Source organism: Physeter macrocephalus, chromosome 8 (assembly GCF_002837175.3).
Source record: "Physeter macrocephalus isolate SW-GA chromosome 8, ASM283717v5, whole genome shotgun sequence".
Classification (NCBI taxonomy): domain Eukaryota; kingdom Metazoa; phylum Chordata; class Mammalia; order Artiodactyla; family Physeteridae; genus Physeter; species Physeter macrocephalus.
The window spans coordinates 148,889,360-148,915,867 of record NC_041221.1 but is presented as its reverse complement, the minus strand read 5'-3'; the positions used below and the strand labels follow the sequence as shown (position 1 = coordinate 148,915,867).

General features: G+C 45.7%; 1 protein-coding gene across 2 annotated transcripts; it reads right to left on the bottom strand.

The window, feature by feature from the left end:
• Positions 1-59: 59 nt before the first annotated feature.
• Positions 60-26,249, bottom strand: FAXDC2 (fatty acid hydroxylase domain containing 2). Of its 2 annotated transcripts, XM_007111832.4 has the most exons (9): positions 26,119-26,249; positions 13,810-13,857; positions 11,607-11,698; positions 11,373-11,476; positions 7,963-8,084; positions 2,816-3,021; positions 2,226-2,331; positions 1,660-1,826; positions 60-881 (listed from the first exon to the last, which is right to left on the bottom strand). In XM_007111832.4, the coding sequence occupies exons 2-9, from the start codon at positions 13,855-13,857 to the stop codon at positions 725-727; spliced, it is 1,002 nt and encodes a 333-aa protein (XP_007111894.1). In that variant the 5' UTR covers positions 26,119-26,249; the 3' UTR covers positions 60-724. The 2 variants fall into 2 exon arrangements, with proteins under 2 accessions (XP_007111894.1, XP_054942841.1); XM_055086866.1 differs by lacking the exon at positions 26,119-26,249 and having other exon boundaries at positions 13,810-14,609.
• Between the last annotated feature and the right edge of the window lie 259 nt (positions 26,250-26,508).

Genomic DNA, 26,508 nt, shown 5'->3' with positions numbered 1-26,508 from the left:
AGGTATTGGGGTTTGGTCTGTGCCTCTTTTTGGTATCTCAGTTATAATCCCAGGAAGAGCTCCTGTGATTGGTAGTTTCCTTTTCAGAGAGGGGTGATGTCCAGTTGCAGTGGGGCAGAGTTGAAGTGGGGTCTTTATCACACTGCGTGTCTGTGCGTGTGCGTGTGTGCGTTGGGAAGCAGTGGGGATTTGATCCCAGAACCGTTGCCAGGGTGTCCTGGCCCTGGCCTGAGTAGAGAATGAGAGAGGCTTTTGGGGACAGGAAGGGGCAAAGCAGTATCTTCTGGTTCTCCCACCCCCTGGCATCAGGAGGACCTATGGCTGGAGCCACATGGCCTCCTGCCACCTTTGTCATTCTCTGTCTTGCCAGGGCTACCAAGGAGTCATCTGGTGTCCCTCTCCCCTTCCACAGCAGAGGACAAGGGGGACCCCCCAGGAGCCCTCTCAAAGTGGCTTCTTCCCTCTGACTGGCCTCCATTCCAGGGAGTTATATTTTTCGTTACGCCAATCCCTGGTCCCCTTTGGGATGATAGGGGTAGTTGGGGGAGCCCTGGTCCCCTCCTTGGGCCTGCTTTTCCAGGAAGCTGACCTTCCCCTTGCCCTTGTGGTTTGTCATCAGAGTGCGTGGCTGAAGGAGTGAGTTGGTCAGTGCGACCAGGAGGCCTCAGGCCACCTTAGCAGACCTCTGCAGAGGGCACGGCTAGGATGGCACTCGGGCCGTGTCTTAGTTCATCTTCTTCGGGGGATCAGGGATGCTCTCGGAGAGTGGGGTGAAGCCCAGCAGGATCATGTGTCTCTCGTAGGCCTTGGTCTGCTTAAACACAGTGTCAGTCCCATGGAGGTGGTCCAGCACCCCCAGCACCCCATAGCACTGGTTGAACCTGGAGGAGAGAGGAGGGTGCTGGAGGCGGGCGAGCTCACGTTCATTTCACCTGTGCCAGCCTCGCACACATTTCTGAGCCCTCCTATCCCACACCCGTCCCCACCATGCTGCCCTCCTACTTCAGAGTAACCCAGGCGTTGGTGCACATATTCCTGGGGCCATTCCAGACTGAAAAGCTATGCTCTTCCTTTGGAAAGCTCTCTGTGATTTTGATGCACACAAGTCAGAACCTGTGGCAAAGCCAGCTTGTTCAGGTAGGTTCTGGGACCACCTCCACCAGAATCCCCTGGAACACTTTAACTAAATGCAGATGCCAAGGCCTGCTCCCCCAGATGCTTTGATTCAGTGTATTTGGAGTGGAATCCAAGAGGCTGCATTTGAGGAAAGCATCTCAGGTGATTCTGGTGCAGGAGTTTCCTAGACCACACCGACGAGCCTGGAGGCCTTCAGAGCGTGGACAACTTCTATTGAATTGCCTGCAGGAATTCCATGCACGTATGCCTCTTCCTGGTAGTGCCCCTGGCTTACACTAGATCCTCAAAGGGTCTAGGACCTAAATGCAGGTTAGAGACCCGTAGTGGCAGGAAGATCCAATATCAGAAAGAGAATGGCAAGGTGATCTGGGTCCCAGGATGGTCACCTTTGTCCCCACCTGCAGACCTCTCCCTCCACTAGACCCACGTTTGAACTGAGACACCAGTGTCTGCTGTCAGGAGCTCTAGGAGTAAACGTGGGGGTTACTGCCCAGAGACCCACAGTGGGGAGGGGTGCCTTACTTGAGATGGTGGTAGTCATGGAATTCAGGTGAAGGCAAGAAGGGTAGGTGGTAGCCACAGTGGGAGATGATGGTGATGATGAGGACCAAAGAAAACCAAATGGTGATGGAGGACAAGTGGGAACCCATGACTATTGGACCCACCATCGCCGGCAGCATGTTGGAGACCTGCAAGGAGAGGGCTGTTTGAAGAGGGACCCAAGGGGATGGAGGGGACGCAGGTGGGTGTCCGGGAAGACTTCTTGACACAGATCTGGGGAAGCTGAATGAATTTCTGGACTTGATTTGCTGGACTCCTTCAGACATGAAACTTAGGTCCAGTTATTAACTGTTTGAACCTCAACTTCCTCATTAGCAAAATGAGGATTTAAACAGTTGTTGGGAGGATTAAATGAGATAATTTATGTTGGGCATCTAGCATCACCCGGCATATACCAACAACAAATGGTAGCTGTTGAATGGGTAGAAGAAAGAGCCAGTGTGATCCCGTTCTGTGCAGGAGACTAGCTCAGGGAAGGGCGTTGGCGCCCTCTGCCCTTTCCTCTGGGGGCGCCGAGCTCTACTCACCACATGCTCAATAGGATGTGCATAGAGAGAGATCACACCAATGGGAGCTGTCCACTCGTGGTGTTTCTTGTGGATTTTCTTGTAGAGTTTTGGGTGGTGAAGGAGCCTGGGAAGAGAGTTAACAATCGATAAATCAGCCAACCTCCCTCTCCCCTTCCCCCACCAGAACACGAGAAACCAAAGGTAGGAACTGGGCTTGTATCCATGGAGCAGTTTCACATCCAGTGAAAACACACTGGATGGGTGCTCCGACAGCCCTGCCTTGTGAGTTCTTCTGGTGACGTTGCCTCTCTCTACCTCAGTTGTATGAGCTGTAAAATGGGGATGATGGCCAGAAAGGATTCAGTTAAGGGAATGAATGGGAAACTACCCTGCCCACACACATGAACGGAGATTCCGGACACTCATCGGTGGTCTCACATTGTCAGCTGTGGAGCGAAGGGTCGTCTTTGTGTTAACTAGTTAGCGGGAGGCTCTTGACGCCAGGTGCTGTTGGTCGCACCCCTACAACTCCGAGGAGGCCAGGTTTCACCCCCACTGGTGGGTGAACCTGGGAGGAGCTGGCTGTGCTCAGGAAGGAACGCGCTTACCGGTGTGAGTAGTAGAACAGCACTTCCTCAATCAGCGTGAAGACCGCCAGCTCCAGGAGGAACCAGTGGAAGGTAGGTAGCTCTCGGCGGCAGGGGTCTCCCCCCAACTTGAGGATGGGATAGAGCCAGACCATCATGGGGAAAGAGATCACCAACTGGTTGAAGAGAACCATGTGGACAGACTGGCGTAGTTTCGTGGGGTCCACCTGCCCGGGGGAAGAAGGAAGAAAGGAGGTGGACGAGAGTGTGGGAAGTAGGTCTTTCCCTTCTTGGAACCAGGCTCCTCTGTGACCAGCCCTCGGGAGGCCCTCGCTCGGGGCTGGGTGCTAGGAGTGATGTCTGGCTGTAGCCAGCAACCCCTGAGTGCTGCCCAGCCCAGGGGTGGAACCACCTGGTAATGCCCTGCCTTGGGAAACTCCCCTCCCCCAGCCTTAGTCTCTGCCTGAAGCTGCCTGCTCCTTCCAGCTTCCACTGCCGTCCTCCCCATTTCTCTGGCCAGGCCCAACCCCACGTACTCCCGACAGGCATCTTGGGGAGCCTCCAGGGTGCTTGGAGAAGGCTCCCAGCCTCGTTCCTTCTTCAGCCTTCTGGTCCCTGCTCGTCCAGAGAGCCTTGACCAAGATCAGGTGCAGAGATCAGGGTCACCTGCCTCATGTGGTCCAGCCTCCCTGGATGGGAGCCAGGGAGCTGCTCTCTGGCCTCTTGTCCCACTTGCTGTGAGCAGGTCTTGCTGGTTTTCAGGGTGGGGCTGTCAGGATGAGGGGCTGCCTGCACATTCTCCCAGAGCGCTGTGGAGAGCTGGCCCCACATGCTCCTCAAGACTACAGCCAGCGTTTCCTTGGGAACCAGTAACCCCTGACCCTTCCATTTGTCAGAGCCCTGGAGCTCCTGGGAATTGCCCCATGACCACAGGTCACTTGCTGGTCCTGATGAACTGGTTTGGCATTCTCAAAGGGGATTCCCTCCTGAGAAATATCTTCAAGCTGGAGGGTTTCTGCTCCAAGGTGAGGCCGGGTTCAGTGTGGTCCTCATACTTCAGGCCTGCCTGTTCCTCTGGCTTTTCCATGTCCTGCGTGTATTGATGGACCAGAATTCACCCTCTAAACCTTCAGTTCCATCCCATGGTGAAGTCAGGTCTGGGCAGCCTTGGTTTGATAACACCACAGAGGAAGCCATACATCTCTTCTGGCAGCCTTGACCAGGAGGTGGGTGTGGCATATGATTATTCATTCAGCTGATATTTATTGAGCACCCTCTATGTTTCAGGCAGTGTTCTGTGTGCTGGGAAGGAAGCAGTGAACAAAACAAAGATTCCTGCCCTCACTGAGTTTATACTCTTAATCGTTTTAAATAGAATGGTCAGGGTAGGCTTCATTGAAATGGTGAGATTTGAACAAAGATGAGGGAAACAGGTATCTGGGGGAAGTGTCTTCTGGCAAAGGGAAGAGCTGGTGAAAAGGCTCTACGACAGGCCACACTCCTGGCGTACTTGGCTGGAGAAGAGTGAGGTGTGAGGTGTGAGGTGGGGAGAAGTGGGAGGGTAGGTCAAAGAGGTAGGGAGGAGCCAGTGCATATAGGGCCCCCTAGGCCACTTTGAGGACCTTGGCTTTTATTCCAAGAGAAGCGAGGGTCATCCCAAGGTTGTGAGCGGAGAAGTGACAGGATCTTACAGGGTTACTCTGGCTGCCGTGCTGGGAATAGAGAGTAGGAGACCAAGAATACAAATGGGAAGACTAGAAGTGCTAAAGTACGCATATAAGAGGATGGTGGCTCAGACCAGGGAGGTGGCGATGCAGGTGGTGAGAAAGGGCTGGATCCTGGATCCATTTTGGAAATTGCGCCAATAGGGTTTCCTGATAGGCTGGATGTGGTGTACGAGGGAAAGACAGTCGTCAGGGGTGACTCCAAGGCCTCTGGACTGAGAGGCTCCCCAGCATTGGAGATGTAAAGGAGGCATTTGGATGTTTAGTCCTGGTTCGGGAGAGAGTTCTGGGCTCGAGAGGTAAATTGACGAGCTGTTGGCATTGAGGCGGTTATTTAAAGGCATGACGCTGAGGGGATGAGGACAGAGAAGACGACGAGGCTGTGCCCTGGGCGTCAGCGTAAAGAGGGTGGGGAGGTTAGGCTGAGGAGGAGCCAGAAAGGAGACTGTGAAGGGGTGAGTGGTGAGCTGTGAGGACACAGTGGGGCCTTGGCAGCTGGTATAAGAAGCTACAACAGGATGGGGCATGAGCACCTTGTGGAAACAGCCCTGGTAGGTCTAATGAGACAAGCCTGCAACAGGAACACTGGTGACCTTGCCCAGGACAATTCTGGTGGAGCGGTGGAGGTGAAGGCCTGATGCGAGGAGGTTTCTAGAGGAGGTGAGAGGATTGTTTTGTGATTATTTTAGGAGGTGCAGGCTGAAGGATTTAGAGTTTTATGATGTCTGAACTTAGCTTCAAATGATGAAGCAAAAAATTATAGATGCATATATATTTATATTTTTGTATACAGAAAAAGCACATATTGTAAAATGTTTAAGACTGGAGAATCTAGGTGGTATATAAGTGATGAGTGATCAGGGTACTACTACCTTTTTAACTTCTGTATATGTGTTTTCAATTTTTCATAATTCTGAAATTTTGGGAAAAGACAGTGGACAGGGAGAAATCAGAAACTGTATAGACAACACTTTAAAGAGTTTTGCTGCAAAGGGGACCAAAAAATATGACTGGGAGTGAGTATGGGAGATGGACGCAAGGTTTTTGGTTTTGGTTTGGTTTTAAGCTGGGGAAAATTATAGCAGGTTTGTAATAAGCCAGAGAGTAACATCCAGAAGAGGAAGAAAAAAAAAGGACAAAAGAAAGAGAAGGAAGAATTGCTGGAGCAACTTGCTGGAGTAAACAAGAGGTGCTGGGTGTAGCGTGCAGACAATGGAGAAACGGGCTGGAGCAGAGAGAGGCCATGGGCTGCAGCAGGTGGGCAGGCAGAGCGTGTGCGCAAGTGCTGCCCCCAGGCTGCGGTGGCGCACAGCTGTGGGAGCTGTCTTCTGCTTGAGGGCAAGGCCACACCCTCTGGGAGGAGGTGACGGGAGGAGGTGTTGAGGATCTGAGGAGGGAGGAGAGGCGTGAACTAGCCATGCAGTCCGGGAGAGTGGGAGGGTAACCAGAGTGGGGCGGCGGGGATGGGTGGTGGTGTCTTATGAATGCCGTTGCGTTCAGGTCCCACTCGATGACCTGTTTCTGATGTCTTAAGTCAGGGGTCAGACCTTCTTGGAATGGGCCAAAGACTAAATGGCGTCTGGGGCTTCCTTCTTACTTGTGTGACTACCTGAGGGTGCACACAGTGTAGGAGCAGATAAGACGAGCCCTGGCTCTCTTTCCAAGAACAGTCTAACCTTGAACTAGTCAGTGCACCTTTCTGAACCTCAGCTTCTGCCAAATGCCACGAGACCTTCCCTGTGTGGCCCTCCATTCATTGTAGACTGTGAAGTTTATTGCGCTAGGTGATTCTCCTGAGAGCTGATGTGGCCTAGTGGTTCAGGACACAAGCCCTGGTGTCACAAAACTTGAGTGTGAATCATGGTTCTAAGCCATGTCACATTTCAAAGCCTCTGTTTTCTCTTCTGAGTGATGAAGATGTTTACAGTACTTGGCCTTGAAGACGTACACATTTAGTCAGTGGTGCCTAGTAAGGAGACCTCCGTGGTCTGACAGGTGAAACATTCTCAAGGAACAAGGCCTGCTTTTAACCCTTTGGCTCTGGTCCCTGCCTGCTGAGCTGGACATGGAGGAGGCCCCTGCCATCTCAATTGAGGGGAACTGAGCCAGGCCAGTAGCTCTGGTACAGGAAGGGACCATTCTGAAAGCCCGGACCAAGGGCACTATTTCTCAGCCACTCTGCTTTCTAGGGTGCTGCCCTGGGTAGAATTCCCCGAGAGCTGAGGTGACTCACCACCTGGACAGGAAATTAAAAATGATTGTCTGGGCTTCCCTGGTGGCGCACTGGTTAAGAATCTGCCTGCCGATGCAGGGGACACGGGTTCGAGCCCTGGTCCGGGAAGATCCCACATGCCGCGGAGCAACTAAGCCCGTGCGCCACAACTACTGAGACTGCGCTCTAGAGCCCACGAGCCACAACTCCTGAGCCCACGTGCCTCAGCTAGAGCCCGGAGCCCGTGCTCTGCAACCAGAGAAGCCACTGCAATGAGAAGCCGGCGCACTGCAACGTAGAGTAGCCCCCGCTCGCCACAACCAGAGAAAGCCTGCGCACAGCAACGAAGACCCAATGCAGCCAAAAATAAAAACAAATAAATAAGTAAATTTATAAAAAAAAAAAAAAAAAAAAGAAGATGATTGTCTTGTCTGGGAAAGAAGCCAGGATGTGGTTTTGGTGGAGCTGGGGTAAAAATAATCTGGGTTTAAGAATCAACTTCTTCCTTGTTGTGTAAGAAAAGGCTTCTGAGGTTGTCAGAGCACTAAGCAGGCAAGCCGGGCTCAGGGAGCACTGAACAGTGGGGCTCAATTCCCCGGCCTGTGTACATCCAAGATACGTGCTTGGCTTTTTCTCTCCTTCTGGGCCAGGAGTTCCTTGTCAGCAAGGTCCAGGCCTTGTTTACCATGGATGACCTACGTACCATTGGTGGTACTGAATAATCGGGAAGGAGGACCTGCTTAAAAAACACCACCGACACATTCACAATTAATATGATAGTGGGGTTATCCGTTGTTTCAGCAGCTGTGTCCCTCCCTCACAAGGGCAGCTGTTATCCGTGTTTTCAGCATCTAGTTATTGCTGTCCCTCCTCCCATGGATAGGTGGAGACCTACCTGACATATCTGGGACTCGGTCCAGTGCTGGGCTGAGACAATCATTTCTGTTCCTAAAATGCTGACCACAGCGCCGTAGGCCAGCACAGGCAGGTAGGGAGCCAGGCCTGGCAGTCAGAAGATTAGTCTTGACTGACATTAGTCTTGGCTGGCTGGCTCTGAGATTTGGGGCATATTATTTCCTCTCTCTAATCTTCTAACCTGGGGGAGCCTTGTACAGAATCACTTGGCTCCCACTGGCCCCAGTCTCTCCTGGGCCAGCCAGCAGAATTTGGAGAATGTGGCTTTAGCCCCTGCTTTCTGTGCTTTGACCAGGAGAAGCTGCAGCAACACTTACAGGGTCATTCTTGCCGACCTGAATTCGGTAGCGGGAGATGAAGTTAGGCTTTCCAGTTGTGTCAACCACCAGTAGAAGTCCACTGACGGTCCAGAAAAACAGAACGGGCACCTGGGTGGCACCTAAGGTTGGGAAGAAGAAGGAAACCATCAGGACAACTTCAGGAGCTGGCGGCGCACGTATTCCCTGAACACATGCTCGGTGGTAACTGAGGCTGCGTTGTAGGCAGGCCCTTGCCAGGGCCGTGGTGTCTTGGTGCCCGGGGCTGGGGGCCTTCCTTCAGTCTTGGGGTGACAAACTAGCTGTGAGGACTGGGATGGGTCACTTAAGGAGTGTCTCTATTTCTTTTCTTAGCTGTAGAACGGGGACAACAACCTTCTAGGTGGTTGGAGAAAAAAACAACACAAAATTATGGTAAGATGTATGATACACTCCAAACAGAAATGAATTTCGGTTGACATTTGGGCATCTGTGCCCAGTGAGCCCTTTAAGAATAGCCAAGGAAGGGCGAAGCAGAGGAAGAGTTTGGTATGGTACAGCTCACCACGGGCACTTGGGTTCCCCAATCCCCATGACCCTATGATGACATGAGCAGGGGTACTTCAGGTGTCCAGTGAGCATTTTCCAAAGTGGAAAACCTACCTCTCAAGGGGCTCCTTGGTTAAACCAGTCTTCACACCCTACCTTCTTGGAGAGTCAGGGTCCAGACAAGTGTGGTCACAGCTCTGAGAATTCCTGTTTGACTTTGTTAAACTCAACCTTTCTCAGGCTTTTCTTTACCCAGCACTCTGTCTTCTCAGAACATCTCAGAATAGACTGGCCATTCGTCCCTGTCTGCCCAGGACAATTTCAATATGTATCCATCATTCCAGCATCATTTTTAATATTAATAACCCCTCCTTTATTCTCACAAATGTCCCATTTCGATGATAAGTCCTATGGTCTCCCCACCCATTAACCTCTGATAGAACTGATGTTCTGCAGGGTATTTTAGAAAATACCGATCAACACAAATTTAGACAGGGCTCTTTGCTCCACATCCCACTTTTCCATGAAGTCATCCCAAGTATTTCTCTTCTCCTCCTGTGAACAAATAAGCACTTTGTCCACCCCAGTTGGCAGTTATTCAGTGACGTTGTAGTGTTACCTAACTCTTGTACTATTAACTTTATTTTTCCTTGATTTGCTGCCTCCTCTAATTTCAGTATTCCAAGGAGCAAGGGTGGTTTACTTAATTCTCTGTTTCTGTATTCTTCCTCCAGTACCCTTCTTGCTCCATCAATCACTGTGCCGTGCGGCAGTTGATACCTGAAAAATACTTGGCTAGCACTGTGAGGAAATGTGATTGGCTCAAACATCCTCAGGGCAGTTTGGCAGTATCTGAAGTGAGGAAAAGATGAGAGTGACAGACTAAGACGAGACAGAGACAAAGACAGAAAGAGGGGAAGAAAGAAAAGACATACACACACTCATGCACATAAATGTCCATCTCAGCAATTGAAAAAAAAAAGCACAGTAGAACATTTAAGTAGCCTAAATGTCCTGGATCTTAGTTCCCTGACCAGGGATTGAATCCAGGCCACGGCAGTGAAAGCACGGAGTCCTAACCACTGGAATTCCCAGAGAATGGACTAAATTGATTAGAATATTTCCACACAATGGAATAGACAGGACAGCTTACAATATTGAGCAAATCTATATCAGTTGATATGGAAAGATGTCCATATCAATTCAATGAAAAAAAAGTTAAAAAAACAGTACATGTCTGGACTTCTCTGGTGGCGCGGTGGTTAAGAATACACCTGTCAATGCAAGGGACACGGGTTCGAGCCCTGGTCTGGGAAGATCCCACATGCCACGGAGCAGCCAAGCCCGTGAGCCACAACTACTGAGCCTGCGCTCTAGAGCCCGCGAGCCACAACTACTGAGCTCGAGCACCTAGAGCCCGTGCTCCACAAGAGAAGCCACCGCAATGAGAAGCCTGCGCAGCGCAACGAGGAGTAGCCTCCGCTCTCCGCAACTAGAGAAAACCCGCGTGCAGCAACGAAGATCCAAAATAAGCAGCCAAAAATAAAATAAATTTAAAAAAATAGTAGATGTCTTTTAAGTTTAACAAATATGCAGTATACTAACAGTGGTTATTTCGTGGATATGAGAGGTAGGTGATTTTCACCTTCTTTATGCTTATTTGAATTGTGTGATTTTTATTTTTAACAGTGGGCATGTATTTACTTTTATCCTAAGAATTAAGAAACTTTATTTTGAAAAAAAAAACCAGGTTGGTGGTTGCCCAGTGGGCCACCCTTCGAGGTGCCTGCCTACGTGTCAATCCAAGGGCTCCTTGAGGAATACCAAATGAAAATCACAAGAGGTGATCTTGGACTGTTTTCCAGTTCTAACATTTCAAATGGCAAATATTTTTTCTCTCTGGTATTTGCTTATCACTGAGGTAATAGGTGGTTTTCCCATCATCATAACAGAAACATATAAAATGTTTCCCCACCGCCCTCCCCATGGATATTTGCAATCTGCATTGTTCTTTTCAATGAGTGCTTAAGATTCCATTAACCTGTCATGTTTCATATTCAGCCCATTTTCGGAGTTCTCTTCCTAGAAGAAAACAATCATCAGAAACATTTTATTTCTATGTTTGCTTTGTGACAACTGACACTTTTAAAATCTCCCATTCTAGACTGTGACAAAGTTTTTTTGGTTGAGGTTTGTTTGCTTTGTAGTTATTAATTTTCTTCCAGTCAAACGGTGACATAGTTTTTTAATAGGGTAGACATTTTACCTTAATACTTTATCTTAAATATCTCTATATCCTACAAATGAGTTTGGCACAGAATAACTTAATAAATATTATGTGAGTGAGTGAATGTATGAAGGAGGACAGTCACTATTGTAGATAATGCTTTCATAAATATCTATGTTAAAATAGGTTTTTTTCTTCTACTGTGTTTTGAGCTTGCTTTCAGGCTTTGGCACTGTCAGTAAATACATTTTGAGTGAACACTTGCTGTCAAGGCCCAAGAGCTAGCTAGATTGCAGCAGGTCCAAGGACACAGCCTCACATGAGACAGAACAGCCCTTTGCACTTGTGGACCTGACATCTAGAAGCAGGATTACTGCTCTCACAAGCATTCATTTTCACACAAACTATTTCTTTTTTTATTTTTCTATTTGGGGGGATGGAGGAGGTGTCTCACCTTCTTTTCTTAGATATCCTTAAACATCCATTCCAGATTAACCCCCAAATTTAGCACTCTGGGGTTACCACTGCCTTAAACTTTAAGTCTTCGTTCCTTAGAGTAATAAACTGAGAAGTCCCGAAGTAGAGAACAAAAGAAAAAGAATTAAGCTATAACCGTGTCCCCAAACCCTAAGTGCTGGTGGTCTGGGAATCTCACCTAGAATGTAGAGGAGCCACTCCTTCCCTTCGAATGTAGACAGCAGCCTCTCCCACTGGGCTTGCCAGAAGTAGCCAGAAGCACCCCAAAATCTCTGAAGATGCCTTGAAAGAAAACTCATTCATGTTTCTGGGTGAAGACTGGTGGGTGGACAGCTCCTAAATCCATGCTCTGCCCACAGACCGCACCACACAGCCCCCAGCTCCCGAATTAGAGCTGGCCGAGAAGACTCACCATGTGACTGAGTTCCAGAGGGCCACAAGCAAGAGAAGGCCAGAGCCCAGGATGAAAGCCGTCCTCCTCATGGAACCCCAGATGTGTCCCTCCTAGGGGAGGACAAGAAAGCGTCAGGTTCCAACAAGCCTCCTGCCTTCACACGCAGCTCACTGCTGAAGCCCGGCAGGAGTGAGGTGCCATCAGGATCTCAATCATGCCACCATGGCACATCTGCTGACCTTTTCCCAACTTCCGTGGAAGGCTCTTCCTTATCAAGAGCTCTCAGGCTGTGTGCGGAGGTGAGTATGAAAGTTAGAGCTTAAGGTTGGGGGAGGGAAGAGAGCAAACCTGATCCAGAGAATCTAGCACGCGATTTCGTCACCCAGAGGACAGATGAGCCTTCCAACAGCCATGGGATTTCATGACCAGTCTTCTTGTTGAACAGAGATGCAGATTATTTGTACATTGGAATCACCTGGGAGCTTTTAAAAAAAATCCCAATATCCGGGTTACTCCCCAGCCCGATTACATAAGAGTCTCTGTGGGCAGGGGAGGTGGGGCGGGGCCTCCCTGTCTTTTAAAGGTCCCCAGCTAATTCCAGTGGACAGGCAAAGCTGGGATGGCCATCACAGAAGGATCTGCAGAATCCCTGATGAGGCCACAGGGACTTCAACTGTGTTCCTGAGCCAGGCCTATTTTCCCATGCCATCACCCTTTTGCCCTTGAAGAAAAGAGAAAATAAATATATCTTCTGACTTGTAATATGTCCTCTGCCTTCCAGATATATTAGTCTGGGCTGCCAGCTGAATGGGACAATGATGGCTTCTGGGGGCAAAGAACAGACCGCTGGCCATCACTGGGCGGTCCTTACATGTTCTCCCCCAAAAGCCTGAAACGGTGGTCATTGCGAGCTCGATGGTCAACCAGCAGGTCCCAGACTTGCAGAAGGAAAACCCTGGCTGCCAGGTGTGTCACCAATTTCTATAGTACCTTGGGCAGGAATGACAAATGTCCATTACAGCCTATGTTTCTACGCCCAGATGCAGTCTGCTAATATTCTTTCATGGGAGAGGACTGGAGGTGGTGGTCCCTATAGGTGTGTGCAGTTAGTGAACCAGGTCACATACACTATTGTAGGGGAAGCTGATCTAATAGGGGGCCATGTTTTGATCCAGCCTTTGGAGATCTAAAGGAGCAGACCGTTTTGACTGACTCATTCACAGCAACCTGAATCTGCACTGACTCTTTTCTTCTCTGATTACCCCATCCCACTTTTGATCAGAAGACCAAAAAGAAGTTAGTAAGTCATTTTCCATGGCTAGTGAAATGTTTTTAAAGGTCTAGTACTCCTTGGGTCCTGAGGTTTGAAAAATGACCTTCTCTGTCTCTGAGCTCTGAAAATGACCTTCTGTTTCTCTCTCTCTCTCTCTCTCTCTCTCTCCCCCCCCCCCCCCCCCCCCCCCCCGCTTCCAGGGAAGAAATGTAAAAACCCCACCCCCCGCCCCCATTAAGGGCTGGATCGCCAAGACCACAGAAACTTGTTCTTTTATACAGGATGTTCAAAGGTCACCCCCAAATTTGCCAGACAGTTCATCTTGGGCTTTTGCAATTATTCCTTTTTTAGGATTCAAAGGACCCTTTTCATGAGCTTTCTAGATTCACTAGGAATTTTTCATTTGAGTTTAATCAAATCAAGCCAAGTCAAATTTAAAACCTCAATTTCACATGTAAGATTAGATGTGTTTTCAGGGATCGTGGTGTTTTCTCTCTAGCAGCCTGAGGGCCAGGTAAATAGACAGGACAAAGGTCTCTGTGAAGGGCAGGAGCACGCAGCACAGAAGTTATCTGGGGTCAACAGCTGGTTCCCACCCCCAGTTCCCAGCCCCCAGTGGGCCTCTCTTGTCCCCAGAGCAGCTGTAGAAAGGGGTGGTTCCAAAGGCCTGAGCCTGGGGCATTCTAAGGGCCAAGAGACCTTGGTGGGACCGCTACGGGGCTCTTCAGCTACCTCCATGCGGGCAAAGGGGGCTTGAGTTATAATCAGGCAGCTGGAGTCAAGTGATTCTGCTCAGCTACTGAAGCGAGCACTTCACTAATGTGTCAGCTGTCCCGAAACCTTGGCGGGGTGGGGTGGTGGTGTTGTCAGTTATGCTGCAGGCACAGATGTGGAAAGGGTCACTGGCTGCATTCTCACCAGTTTGGTGGGTGAGGTGCTCGCGTTTACCTGCTTTTGCTTCTCATTGTGTGGCACACTTCCAGCTTTTCCCTTCATCTGGAATAAAAAAGCACAGGTGAGCCTGGATGTCATTTTCACATGCAACCAAGGAAGTAAGGAATAGAGAGAGTCAAGGTGAATGGCCAGCAGTGGTTTTTAATGCTGGCAACTCATTAAAATCACCTGGGAGTTACAAAAAAAAAAAAAAAAAAAAAAACCCACCAAAAAAGCCCCTGGCAGACAAACTGATTCTAAAATTTACATGGAGAAACAAATAAGCAAGAATAGCCAGGAATACAGCAGAAGAGTAGAGGAGGGACGGGCACGAGGGATACTAGGTCTAGCAACTCTTAAAACACATTATAAGGCTTTTAAAAAAAGTTAATTATGCTCTTCTCATTTCTTCAAGGTATTAAAGAGTTGTTCCTGTGAGATAAAAGAATATCAGTGGACTCTTAACCAGGATTTAAAGAGTAGCTCTAACTTGAGTTGGTTCAATTTTGTATTCTTTGTTATTATTTGTCAGTTTAAAAACAACAACCAAGGTTTTTCTGAAACCAGTCAACAATTCTATGGCCAAGTAAATGGATAGGAATGCCGTGCATGAAGCTCCTTCTAAAATGCAGTCAAACAAGAACTGGTTAGAAGGAGAGTAATTAGGAATGTGTTTGAGATCTCCATTTGAAAGTGTGACAGGGTAAATCTTTCTGGAAGTCTTAATAAAACCAATATTTAAGAAGTGGAGAAATTAAGGTTTGATCATTTTTATTTTCTAATGTGATGTTGCAGAATTTTCCTTGTTATATAAAGATAATGATCAAATGAAAAGTAAAAGTTAGGGCTTTCCTGGTGGTGCAGTGGTGACAGTCCGCCTGCCGATGCAGGGGACGCGGGTTCGTGCCCCGGTCTGGGAAGATCCCACATGCCGTGGAGCGGCTAGGCCCGTGAGCCATGGCCGCTGAGCCTGCGCGTCCGGAGCCTGTGCTCCGCAACGGGAGAGGCCACAACAGTGAGAGGCCCGCGTACCGCAAAAAAATAAAAAAATAAAAGTTATTTTAAGGGTTCCAAATAGTAGTTATTAGACAACTGAATAAAAATTCTGACGTCAAAAGGTGGTGAACACAGATTAAAAACCAATTTCATCTCTACTTAGCAAAATGAAACAAAAAGGATAAAAAATGGCATTGTCCATAATATATGCTGAATGAGATATTTTTGGCCATGTAAACATATATTTTTTAACATCTTTATTGGAGTATAATTGCTTTACAGTGTTGTGTTAGTTTCTGCTGTATAACAAAGTGAATCAGCTATATGCATACATATATCCCCATATCCCCTCCCTCTTGCGTCTCCCTCCCACCATCCCTATCCCACCCCTCTAGGTGGTCCCAAAGCACCGAGCTGATCTCCCTGTGCTATGCGGCTGCTTCCCACCAGCTATCTATTTTACATTTGGTAGTGTATATATGCCAATGCTACTCTCTCACTTCGTCCCAGCTTACCCTTCCCCCTCCCGGTGTCCTCAAGTCCATTCTCTACTTCTGTGTCTTTATTCCTGTCATGCCCTTAGGTTCATCAGAACCATTTTTTTTAGATTCCATATATATGTGTTAGCATACGGTATTTGTTTTTCTCTTTCTGACTTACTTCACTCTGTATGACAGACTCTAGGTTCATCCACCTCACTACAAATAACTCAATTTCGTTTCTTTTTATGGCCATGTCAACATATTAAGTGTGCTTTACCCTGCTTTTATTTTTATGCACCACAAGTCAATGCATACAGAGATAAACTTATTTGACTTAAAAAATAAAACCTTTATTCTAAAGATTATACAATACTTTCGTACTAGAGGTTATTTTTTTTGTTTTTTTGTTTTTTTTTGCGGTACGCGGACCTCTCACTGTTGTGGCCTCTCCCATTGCGGAGCACAGGCTCCGGACGCGCAGGCTCAGCGGCCATGGCTCACGGGCCTAGCCGCTCCGCGGCATGTGGGATCTTCCCAGACCAGGGCACGAACCTGTGTCCCCTGCATCGGCAGGCGGACTCTCAACCACTGCGCCACCAGGGAAGGCCGGTACTAGAGTTTTTTTTTTTTTTTAATTTATTTAATTTATTTTTATTTTTGGCTGTGTTGGGTCTTCGTTGCTGCGTGCGGTTTTTCTCTAGTTGCGGCGAGCCGGGGCTACTCTTCGTTGCGGTGCACGGGCTTCTCATTGCAGTGGCTTCTCTTGTTGCAGAGCACAGGCTCTGGGCACATGGGCTCAGTAGTTGTGAAACGCAGGCTCAGTAGTTATGGCACGTGGGCTCAATAGTTGTGGCACGCCGGCTCTAGAGTGCAGGCTCAGTAGTTGTGGCACCCGGGCTTATTTGCTCCGTGGCATGTGGGATCTTCCCGGACCAGGGCTCGAACCCGTGTCCCCTGCATTGGCAGGCGGATTCTTAACCACTGTGCCACCAGGGAAGCCCCCGGTACTAGAGTTTTGATCTAAGTTTTGAGGACGATATTCCTTTTACTACAAGCTAGTTGTATACTGTCAAAAACATCTACAAAAGTATATCTTCCACACTTACACACATATTGTACAGAACTATAAAATCTGGCAAGGTAGAAACTTTCTGGAATTTTCCAGTGTATTTTCTAGGTACAGCAAGTCAAAAGAAAGTATTGTAGACAAGTATGCATGCTGACTCAGGCAGTGTTTCCAATGTAACTCTAGTGTAACACATTCATATACATATACACCCAGGGAATATTTCAGAAGCATCAGTTCTTTACACCTTACACTTGATCATGGCTGTGGGTACGTCTCTGACAGTTCATCCTGTTCTTGTGCCAATACCACCTGACTGACCCTGCGGTGGCTCCATAGTGAGGTCAAGGCCAGTGCCATCTGCTGTTTCTTTTTGTTGTTGTTGCTGTTGGTGTGTTTCTTGAAGAGACATAACCTCTTGGTTTTGTGGTGTTGTTAGGGTTGAAATGCTATTCATTGTGTCTTCCATTTGTTGCATTTGAACATCCAGTGTTTCAAACGGGTGTTCAAATTGTCCTTTAAGGCAGAAGTCTTTGTCCGTGTTCATACTCCTCAATGTAGCATCCAAAGATCTGACTACACCTGCCAGACTTGCCTTTGCTTACTGCTACTGCAGTTTGGTCTCCAGCTGCCACAGCATTTACCCTAGGCTTTATTCTCACAAAATTAAGTGCTAGGTTTTTCTGATGGTTTGTGTCTTTGGAGTGTGTTCTTGTGACTTCTCTGTGCCAATCTGAATGACCTTTTAGATCTTGGCCTTTTTCAGTCTCTTCTTTATCACATTTCTTGGCATTCCTATTAAGTGTTGTGCAACAAACTTTGTGTTTCTCCATATTTGAAATAAGGCCGTGACTTCTCTATGAAGGTGACAGCCTGGGACGGTGGCTGGGTTTGGTAGGAGGGTGCTTGGGGATTGCACTTACCCTGAGTTGCTGCCCAGCTTGACTTGGTTGACTGTCCCCCTACTTGTCTTACCATAAAGTTTTTTTAAAAATAAATTTATTTATTTATTTTAATTTTGGCTGTGTTGGGTCTTCGTTGCTGCACACAGGCTTTGTCTACTTGTGGCGAGCGGGGTCTACTCTTCGTTGCGGTGCGCGGGCTTCTCATTGCGGTGGCTTCTCTTGTTGCGGAGCATGGGCTCTAGGTGCACGGGCTTCAGTAGTTGTGGCACACGGGCTCAGTAGTTGTGGCTCGCGGGCTCTAGAGCGCAGGCTCAGTAGTTGTGGCTCAGGGGCTTAGTTGCTCCGTGGCATGTGGGATCTTCCCGGACCAGGGCTCGAACCTTTATCCCCTGCATTGGCAGGCAGATTCGTAACCACTGCACCACAAGGGAAGTCCCACCATAAAGTTTTTTCTTTTTAAAAAATTATTTATTTATTTAATTAATTTATTTTTGGCTGTGTTGGGTCTTTGTTGCTGCGCACAAGCTTTCTAGTTGCTGAGAGTGGGGGCTACTCTTCATTGAGGTGCACGGGCTTCTCATTGTAGTAGCTTCTCTTGTTGCAGAGCACGGGCTCTAGGCGCATGGGCTTCAGTAGTTGTGGCTCGTGGGCTCTAGAGTGCAGGCTCAGTAGTTGTGGCGCACAGGCTTAGTTGCTCCGTGGCATGTGGGATCTTCCCGGACCAGGGCTCGAACCTTTATCCCCTGCATTGGCAGGCAGATTCGTAACCACTGCACCACAAGGGAAGTCCCACCATAAAGTTTTTTCTTTTTAAAAAATTATTTATTTGGACCGGGGCACAAACCCGTGTCCCCTGCATCAGCAGGCGGACTCTCAATCACTGTGCCACCAGCGAAGCCCCCACCATAAAGTTTTAATAGTTGAAATTGTGTTCTAGCGCATGAGTAGGCAGACATATACAACAGATTAGAAAGTCTGTAAATAGACCTTAAAATATACATGGGAATTTAGTATATAATAAAAAGAAATCAATATCAATGGACTCTAAACTGAAAAGATGCTGAACTTGCTCCATAATAAAAGAAATGTGAATTAAAACTATAATAAGATATTATTTCTCACCTGCCAGTGTGACAAAAATCCAAAAGTTTGGCCACATGCTCTGCTGATGAGGCTGAGGAAACTTTAAAATTGCATTTGTTCTTTCTTTTTAAAAATATCTTTATTGATATAAAATTCACATGCAATACAATTTACCCATTTAAAGTGTACATATATGTGGCTTTTAGTATATTCACAGAGTTGTGCATTCATCATCAGTCAGTTTTAGAATATTTTCATTATCCCAAGAGAAATCCTACGCGCTTTAGCCGTGAATTTCCTGTCTCCCTATCCTCCCATCCCCCTCTAGCCCGTGATAATCACTAATCCACTTTCTGTTTCTGTTGAATTGCCTCTTCCGGACATTTCATATTAATGGAATCCTACAATATGTTGTCCTTTGTGGTTGGCTTCTTATATTAGCATAATGTTTTCAAGGTTCATCCATGTTGTGGTATCTATCAGTACTTCATTCCTTCTTATTGCCAAATAACATTCTGTCATATGGATATATCATATTTTGTTTATCCATGCCTCTGTTGATGGACATTTGGGTTGTTGCCACTTTGTGGCTGTTATGAATAATGTTATGAACAATTTTGCATAAGTTTTTGTGTAGACACGTTTTTATTTCTCCTGGATATATGCCTAGGAGTGGAATTGCTGGGCCGTATCGTAACTATATTTAACTTTTTGAGGAATGTTAAGTGGTTACACCATTTTACATTCCCAACAGTAGTAATGTATGAGGGTTCCAACTTCTCTACATCCTCACCAACACTTATTATTGTTGCTATCGAATAGTGTCATAACCTTGCTGAAGAGGAGCATTACAGATCATCGTCCTGCCATGTGACAAGGGTGAAGGAACCTAGAGAAAGGAGGCCAGGTGAGTTTATAGATGGCAGAGCCAGGATCAGGCCCAGCTTCCAGTATCTCTAAGGATGTTTTATTCTTTTGTGGATGATTATGCTTGGTTTTATTGTTCTAGATGCATTTTTACCAGCTTTGACCTTAGGAAATACAGCTTCCCCTTGACCCTCATTTCTTACAGAATACTTAGGTTGGAGAAGGGAAGAGAGGAATGGTGACGTATAAAGTGCCTCCAGGGGTTTGAGAAGTTAGGACAGCTGAGGGAGGTGATAAGCTGCTCACCAGCTCCACTGTGAATCACATCACAGCAGGAGGGAGGCAGTCAGCTCAGAGGAAAAGCCTGTCAGGGAGAAATACCGGGAGGTTTGATTCCCAGTCAGGGAGAGAGCATCTGGTTTAAGAAAAGGCACCGGAACGTTTGGTGCAGTGTCAGCCCGGTCTCTACCTGGAGGCAGGGGAATGGATTTCAGCCACACTCTAGCCCGCCCAGCCCCACCCCCCCAGGCCTGCTTCTCTGTCACCTCCACTCCCTCCTCCAGCACCCTCTGTTGCCTGGCCGGCAGCAAGAGAACCTGCTGTAGCTTGGAGGTGTGGCCCTCCACCTTGTGCTGAGTTCTCAAGACAAAAGAAAGAAAAACACACCACGGAAGAGAAGGAATAAAGTGAAGCTGCAGGCATTCACTCCGTGTTCTGACCCAGGAGGGCAGTCAGGATTCCTTTGCTTACCTGAGTGTTAGGGGTGCTCTATAGTCATATTCTGTACCGCCTGAGGCTTCCAGAGGATAACTGCACAAGCGTTTCAGGATGATAAGTCTCAGCCCCAAACTATGGTAAACAGCCCTGCCCCACATCGGGGACAACAGATGTTACTCAGTAACCTGAATTCATAAGGATTCCCAAGAATTCTCCTTTTTAAAAATTTTTTAAAATTGTATATTGGAGTATAGTTGATTTACAGTATTGTGTTAGTTTCAGGTGTACAGCAAAGTGAATCAGTTATACATATACATACATCCACTGTTTTTTTTAGATCTTTTCCCATATAGGCCATTACAGAGTATTGAGTAGAGTTCACTGTGGTATACGGTAGGTCCTTAAGAATTTTCCTTTAAATAGTGATTTTCTCCACCTTCATTGTGCTGAGCAATTCCCAAGTTTGGCCCACATCCTCAAGATGGATACGGGCCCATTCATGAAGTTACCTTTCACACAGTGGTAGAATTCTGGATTGAAGCAGGGTCATTTTCAATCTGCCAGTTTGCCTTCTGCCTGGATTCCCAGAAAGCACAGATCTTTAAGTACCTAGTTGTGCTAAGTACTTTGGGGGCTAAGCCTGTAAAGTGTCTTAATGACAAGGAACCAAATATTAAAGGAAACACCTCAAGTTGGGAATGACTTGGAGATCTTAATGTCTGCAAACCATGTGCATAAAGGTAGAACCTTCACATCACCGTGGATTTCCCTCCTCTGTGCTTGTTAGGAAGTGTGAAAGGCTATGTGGACTCTGTCGAGAGATCCATCCTGTTTGGGAAGGAAGCCAAGGGGATTTTTGGTTTGTTTCTTTGTTTGCCTGTTTGTTTCTTTAGCTACCAGGACTCTTTTTGCCATGCCATGCCACAGGAACTTCACTTGCAAGTCAAAGTCTCATCTAGCTTTTCCACTGATATCTTATCATCACTGTTATCTTTGCCAAGAGCTTGCAAAGCTAATAAGACACGGTCTTTGACCTTTTAAAGCTCATCTATTCCTTCCAGGAACATTTACGAAGAACTTACTATGTACAAGGATTCCTGGAGGTGCAAACTCTCAGTCTAGGTACATGAGCCCATCATTTCAAAAATCCATATGAAAAGTGCTAGCCTAAGTTCTGCTCCAGAGCTAAGAAAACACTGAGTAGGGCAGGAGATCTGGCATGCCCAAGAAATCTTTAAAGGAGGACAGTGTCCTGGCTTTCTTGTGGTCTCCAACCTTACAACCAAGCCTTTTCCTCCTAAATTGCATTTTAGCTTATCCAAGGAATGCTGGGTTTTAGTTATATCATACTTTTTAAAAAAAAATCAAGATAGATGTAAGAATCTGCCACATGAATATCAAAACTGCCATCGAATATATTCCTTACCCCATTATTTAGTTCCCCAAATGAAGTAGTGCACTTTTTATGAGAATACAGCTGATAAATTCTTATATAGAAATTAGTGCACAGGAGTTTTCCTCTTTGGGAGCAAACTTGTGGTTGCTAAGGGAGAGGAGGATGGGGGGAGGGATGGATTGGGAGTTTGGGGTTAACAGATGCAAACTAATATATATAGAGAGAATGGATAAACAACAAGGTCCTACTGTATAGCACAGGGAACTATATTCAATATTCTATGATAAACCATAATGGAAAAGAATATAAAAGAAAGAATGTATATATATGTATAATTGAATCACTTTGCTGTATAGCAGAAATTAACACAACATTGTAAATCAACTATACTTCAAAAATAAAAAAAATTAATTTTTTTTTTTTTAAAAAGAAGTTCTCCTCTTTGGAAGAAGTGGTATGCTTACTCGTGGAATGCAAAAAGGCAATCCATTTTGGTCCTTCTCACCCCTTTTTGCTTTGGTTGCCTGTAAGTTCAGAGTTAAATTTAATGCTCAATTATACTTCTTGGGATTTTTTTTCCTTTATATAATCCAGTATATAAAAAATGATGTGTGTCCAAGGATGTTCATTGTGACATTGTTTTTAATGACTAAAAATTGGAAACATCTTGAATTCCATCAATAAAGGGTTGGTTAAGTAATTATAGTACATCTAGTAATGAAATATTCTATAGCCATTAAAGGAATAACGCAGCCCTATGTGTACTTTCCAGAACTCCTAGGTGAAAAAGTTATGTGTGGAACGTGTGTGTGTGTGTATGTATGTGTGTGTGTGTGTGTGTGTGTGCTGTTTATGTATACATAGAATAATACATAAAATATTAGACTACTGCTGGAAGAATATATAAGAAATTGGTTACAGTGGTGGCTTCTGGTGAGGTGAATTCAGTGGCTGGGGGACAAGGCAGAAGGAAGGCTATCTTTTTACCATGGGCCTTATTTTTTGCCTTTTGAATTTTGTACCATGAGTATATTTAACCTATTCAGAAAATTACAGAAATATTAAAAAATTTTAAATGAATTCAGTGCTCATTCATAGGAAATATTTTATTGAAGATTCACAGAGTAATTCGTTTTTACTTTACTCTTCATCATATTAATTGCAGTTCCTTAAGGGCTTTGAGAAATCTTTGTCTCCCCTGAAATTTTATGCTTATTTTTCCATGTTCATTATTCATGTTCATAGCATTCATTAGATTATTAAAGGTAACTATGACAAGGACCAGTGCCCTGTTTCTTCTTCTTCTTCTTCTTTTTTTTTGGGGGTAATGATTTTACATGGTCCAAAAGCAAAGCAATAGCAGTAAAGCACCTGGTTCTTTTCTCTACAGATCATTGCCCCCCCGCCCCATCAAAACAGTATAAAAGGTATTTATTGAGTGCCTGAAGGGTTCTAATCAGTTTTTATTTTTCTGCAACTGTTCTACTGCATATATACTTTTATTGGAAGCTATCTCAAACCCTTCTGAGATGGAGGCTGGATGTAAAGTATTAAGTAGGTATTAAAATTAAACACTTAAGTGAGACTAGGATGGCTGTCAGTACAATAAGACCCTGGGAGGAGGTGGCTCTGTTGACTCCACAGGCAGGGTGCTGATGCCTGTTGCATCCATGTCATAGAAACTGTTTTGCTGAGACTGAGTGATTAGAGGCTGATACATAAGCTTGACCTTGGAACATCAGCCTTCTGGTCAAAGGGAAAGTGACTCTTTATCTTTTGGTGGTAGGAAGGCCCTTTGGCTTCAGGAGTCATAGCATTTATCTGTTGACATCTGACTTCATTAGAAGCAATGAAACATTTCCTGATATGCCATTTTTCTTCGGCTAAGCCAATAGGCCCATATGCTATTTCCTGAGATGTTTGTCTAGGTAGCTGACTCCTCTAAGCTACACAACCGTATCATTCTTCTGAATATTTTATGACAAAGAAGCTTGTTTTCTGTGCCTCTCTACATCTGTAGACTTGTTTTCAGTTTTAACTGAACAGAGTCAGTCAGAAAGGTTCCAGGGGGGACCTCAAACATGGTGGGCCGATGTGTCTTCACCCAAAGAATTTCCTTGACATTGTTTGCCAGTGGTATTCTTCAAGTTAGAAATTTTGGCAAACAAAATCAACAACAACAATTATTAAATATTTACTATGTTAAGGTACTATAATCATTACATTTTTATGGTACCTCCTCTCTTTTTCTCTACCTTTTGAAGTCTCCCATCTAAGAACTAGAAGTTGTCTTAAGCTCATCTATTCTGATGCCCCCATGTTCCATTTGAAGAAATGGAGGCATAGAAATCTTCATTATTCAGCTTCAAATTACACAGTTATTTAGTGGCAGAACTTGAATTCAGTGCTCATTATACCGATTAAGTCTGCGAAAGGTATAGAATGTGCTGATGTCGGTGAATGCAGGGTGGGCATTCGGATTGTAAAAGGACACAAAGGAATGAGATCAGCCTCTATCAGCCACAAATAATGGATCAGATATTGTGTGTGTGTGTGTGTTTTTTAATACAAAAGGTAAAAATAGAGCATGGTTTTTCTAAGATAATAATCATTCTTTCAAGAAATATTTATTGTGTGCCAGATACAATGCTAGCTACAGAGGATACAAACATGAATAAGAGATGCTTCTTTGTCCTATTTAATAATGTAATACTATATAACTTTGATTTTCCAAGTGAGAAAGTATGTAGGAGGAGGATATGAAATAACATTTTATGATGAGAATGCATTCAGAGAGAGAAAGAAATTAAATGCACTAAAAATAAATATTCTAATAATAACAATGAATTGATTCTCCCTTAAAGGGATTTTGATAGATATTATAAGATTATCCAATTTAGATACTTTTTAGTGTGGTTGTTTTGAAAGCAGATGATTCTTACTGTTTTGAAAGCAATGATTTATTGCAGAATCCCCAATCTAGGTAAATGGCACAGTCAGGCTATAGTGCATGTTCACAACCTAAAAAAATCTGAAGACAGGGCAGGGGAATGGGATGAGGGTGGGAAAAGTAGACAGTTTAATTTTAATTTTTATTTGTCTGCAGCCTGATTCTTTCAGATTCTAGCTTCCTGGATATTCTGCATGGTTGATGAAGGTTCCCATTTTATAGGTACAAGATATATTATCTTTATGTGAATGTGCATGGTTTCTTTGTGAATATCTCATGAAATTATCAGGAAAAAAAAAAAAAAAAAAAAAAAAGACCTGATGGACCATCTGGTCTACCCCTTCCATTTTTATAGCTAAAGAGATAGGCTTAGATAGCAGAACTGACTTGTTCCAAACTCCACACAGTTTCTGGCAAAATCCAGGCTTCCTAATACTTTGCCTGGTGCCACATGTGTTTTCAGAATAGCATAAATTCTATTTCATATGGGAGAGGACTACTCTCCTGAGGACTGAAACTCCCATTACTTCAGCCTCTGTTCTCAGGCTGTTTGTATTCTTGGGAAAAGCTGAACAGTCTGCCTCTAGCTTAAAGCCTCTGATGAAGAGGGTTTCGAGGAGCTGCTATGACCAAGGTCTGTACGTACGTGAGACTTTTACAGAGGGGAAAGATATTCATTCAAGAAGGTAAAATGCATGAAGGAAAAGGTTGAATTTTGAGACAAAAATTACTCCCTTTGGACAGTTTTAGCAATGCTTCCTTCACTGCTTTTGCCTTGGGTACTTATACCCTTTATGATTTACTGCCCCACTTGACTGCATGCTTGTGAGGCTGAAAGCCTGCCTATTTTGTTTACTATAAGATTCACAGTACCAAACACAAACCTGGCATGTAGCAAATACTCAGGAAATATTTGTTGAATAAACGAAAGAAGGGGAAAAGAATTAAAAGGCTTATTTTTTTTCCCTCAGAATGTGTCCAACATTTGCTCTTGAACGTTTCAGCACCTTTTCCTATACTACACACTTACCTTTCTAAGGTCAGAAGCTAATGCTCAGAGCATTTGTTTTACCAAATTGAATTGATTCTTTATATCCCAACCAGAGAAAGTTAGTTGGAATTGCATATGAAACTGAAGCACCCTACAAGTCTCTGTCTTGTCTTGCTTGCCCTATGCCCCAAAAGACCCGTACAGTATCCTGAAAACCAGTGGCCCATTGTTCACACCCATCTACACACACTGTATTCCTCTCGGTAACCTCTGTGGGAATCCTTCCTGAGCTACTACCAGGACATCAACAAGTCTGAAAGTGGAGCATCTGTTGATAAATCCCGGTATGTCGATCAAAACAGCTTTGACATGGTTTTCCACCTTCTAGTCCCCACATCGACCTGTGGGGCCTTTGCAATTTTAAGACTGTTGTAATTGGCCCCATCCTTCTTCCAGGTGACCCTGGCAGGTTAGAGAGGAGAAGCAATTCAACCCCAGTTGCTTCCTGGCAGTGTTTTTCCAGTAGGATTTTCGAGTTCTGATTTGGGATTTTCTCTTTCATGTGGTTTTGAAGCCAAAGCGAGTCCGTGTGACAGAATTACCTGTCAACTGCTAGAAAAACAAGACTACGGAGGAGGTAGCTTGTACAAACATGGGCAGAGGACGGCAGACATTAGTGAGACAGGAAGGGACTCTGTGTACTAAGAAAACATCCCAGGACATTGTTCAGAGGCAGATCTCACCTGCCCTGTAAGTGGAGAGGACAGAGAGGTGGCAGAGGTGAGAAGGGTATGCTTTGCCTTTCTTTAAGTGAACTTGGACGCATCCTGACCTTGGCGACCAGCTTCCCTGCCCAGCAGCTCCCGCTCACCTCTGCGGTGGGCTGTTTCCCAGCTCCTCCAAGGTCCTGGCACAGCTCAAGCCCGCTTTCTCTTCCTTCAGCCCCGACGTCGGCAGCTGCTGTCGCCGTGCTGCCGCCTCACCCTGTTATTACTCGGTAGGCTGGGAGGCTGTCCAAGGTGATCATGTTACAGAGCAGCCGACTGGCTCCGGCCAGGCACGTGACGGGAGAAAGAATTTGGGTCTGTTTTGACGAGAGACAAAAGCGCCCTTCTTGCCAAAGGACATCTCCTGAAAGCTGAGAGGAAATGCGCAGTTCAAGCCAGAGCTGGAAAAAGCACATTTGGCTGACCTCTGGGCTTGTTTTTCTTCTTTTTAAAAACTTCCCGTATCTTCCTCAACTTAAGAAAATGTCGCTGTC

What these genes read in the sequence shown, in the direction of transcription:
- FAXDC2 (XM_055086866.1), bottom strand. Translation starts at nt 13,893, where the DNA reads ATGACATCCAGGCTCACCTGTGCTTTTTTATTCCAGATGAAGGGAAAA. An exon ending in GTGGCTCCTCTACATTCTAG is followed by an intron (nt 8,085 to 11,372) that starts GTGAGATTCCCA and finishes TCCCAACCTTAG; the next exon opens with GTGCCACCCAGGTGCCCGTT. An exon ending in AGGTCGGCAAGAATGACCCT is followed by an intron (nt 3,022 to 7,962) that starts GTAAGTGTTGCT and finishes TCCCCCGGGCAG; the next exon opens with GTGGACCCCACGAAACTACG.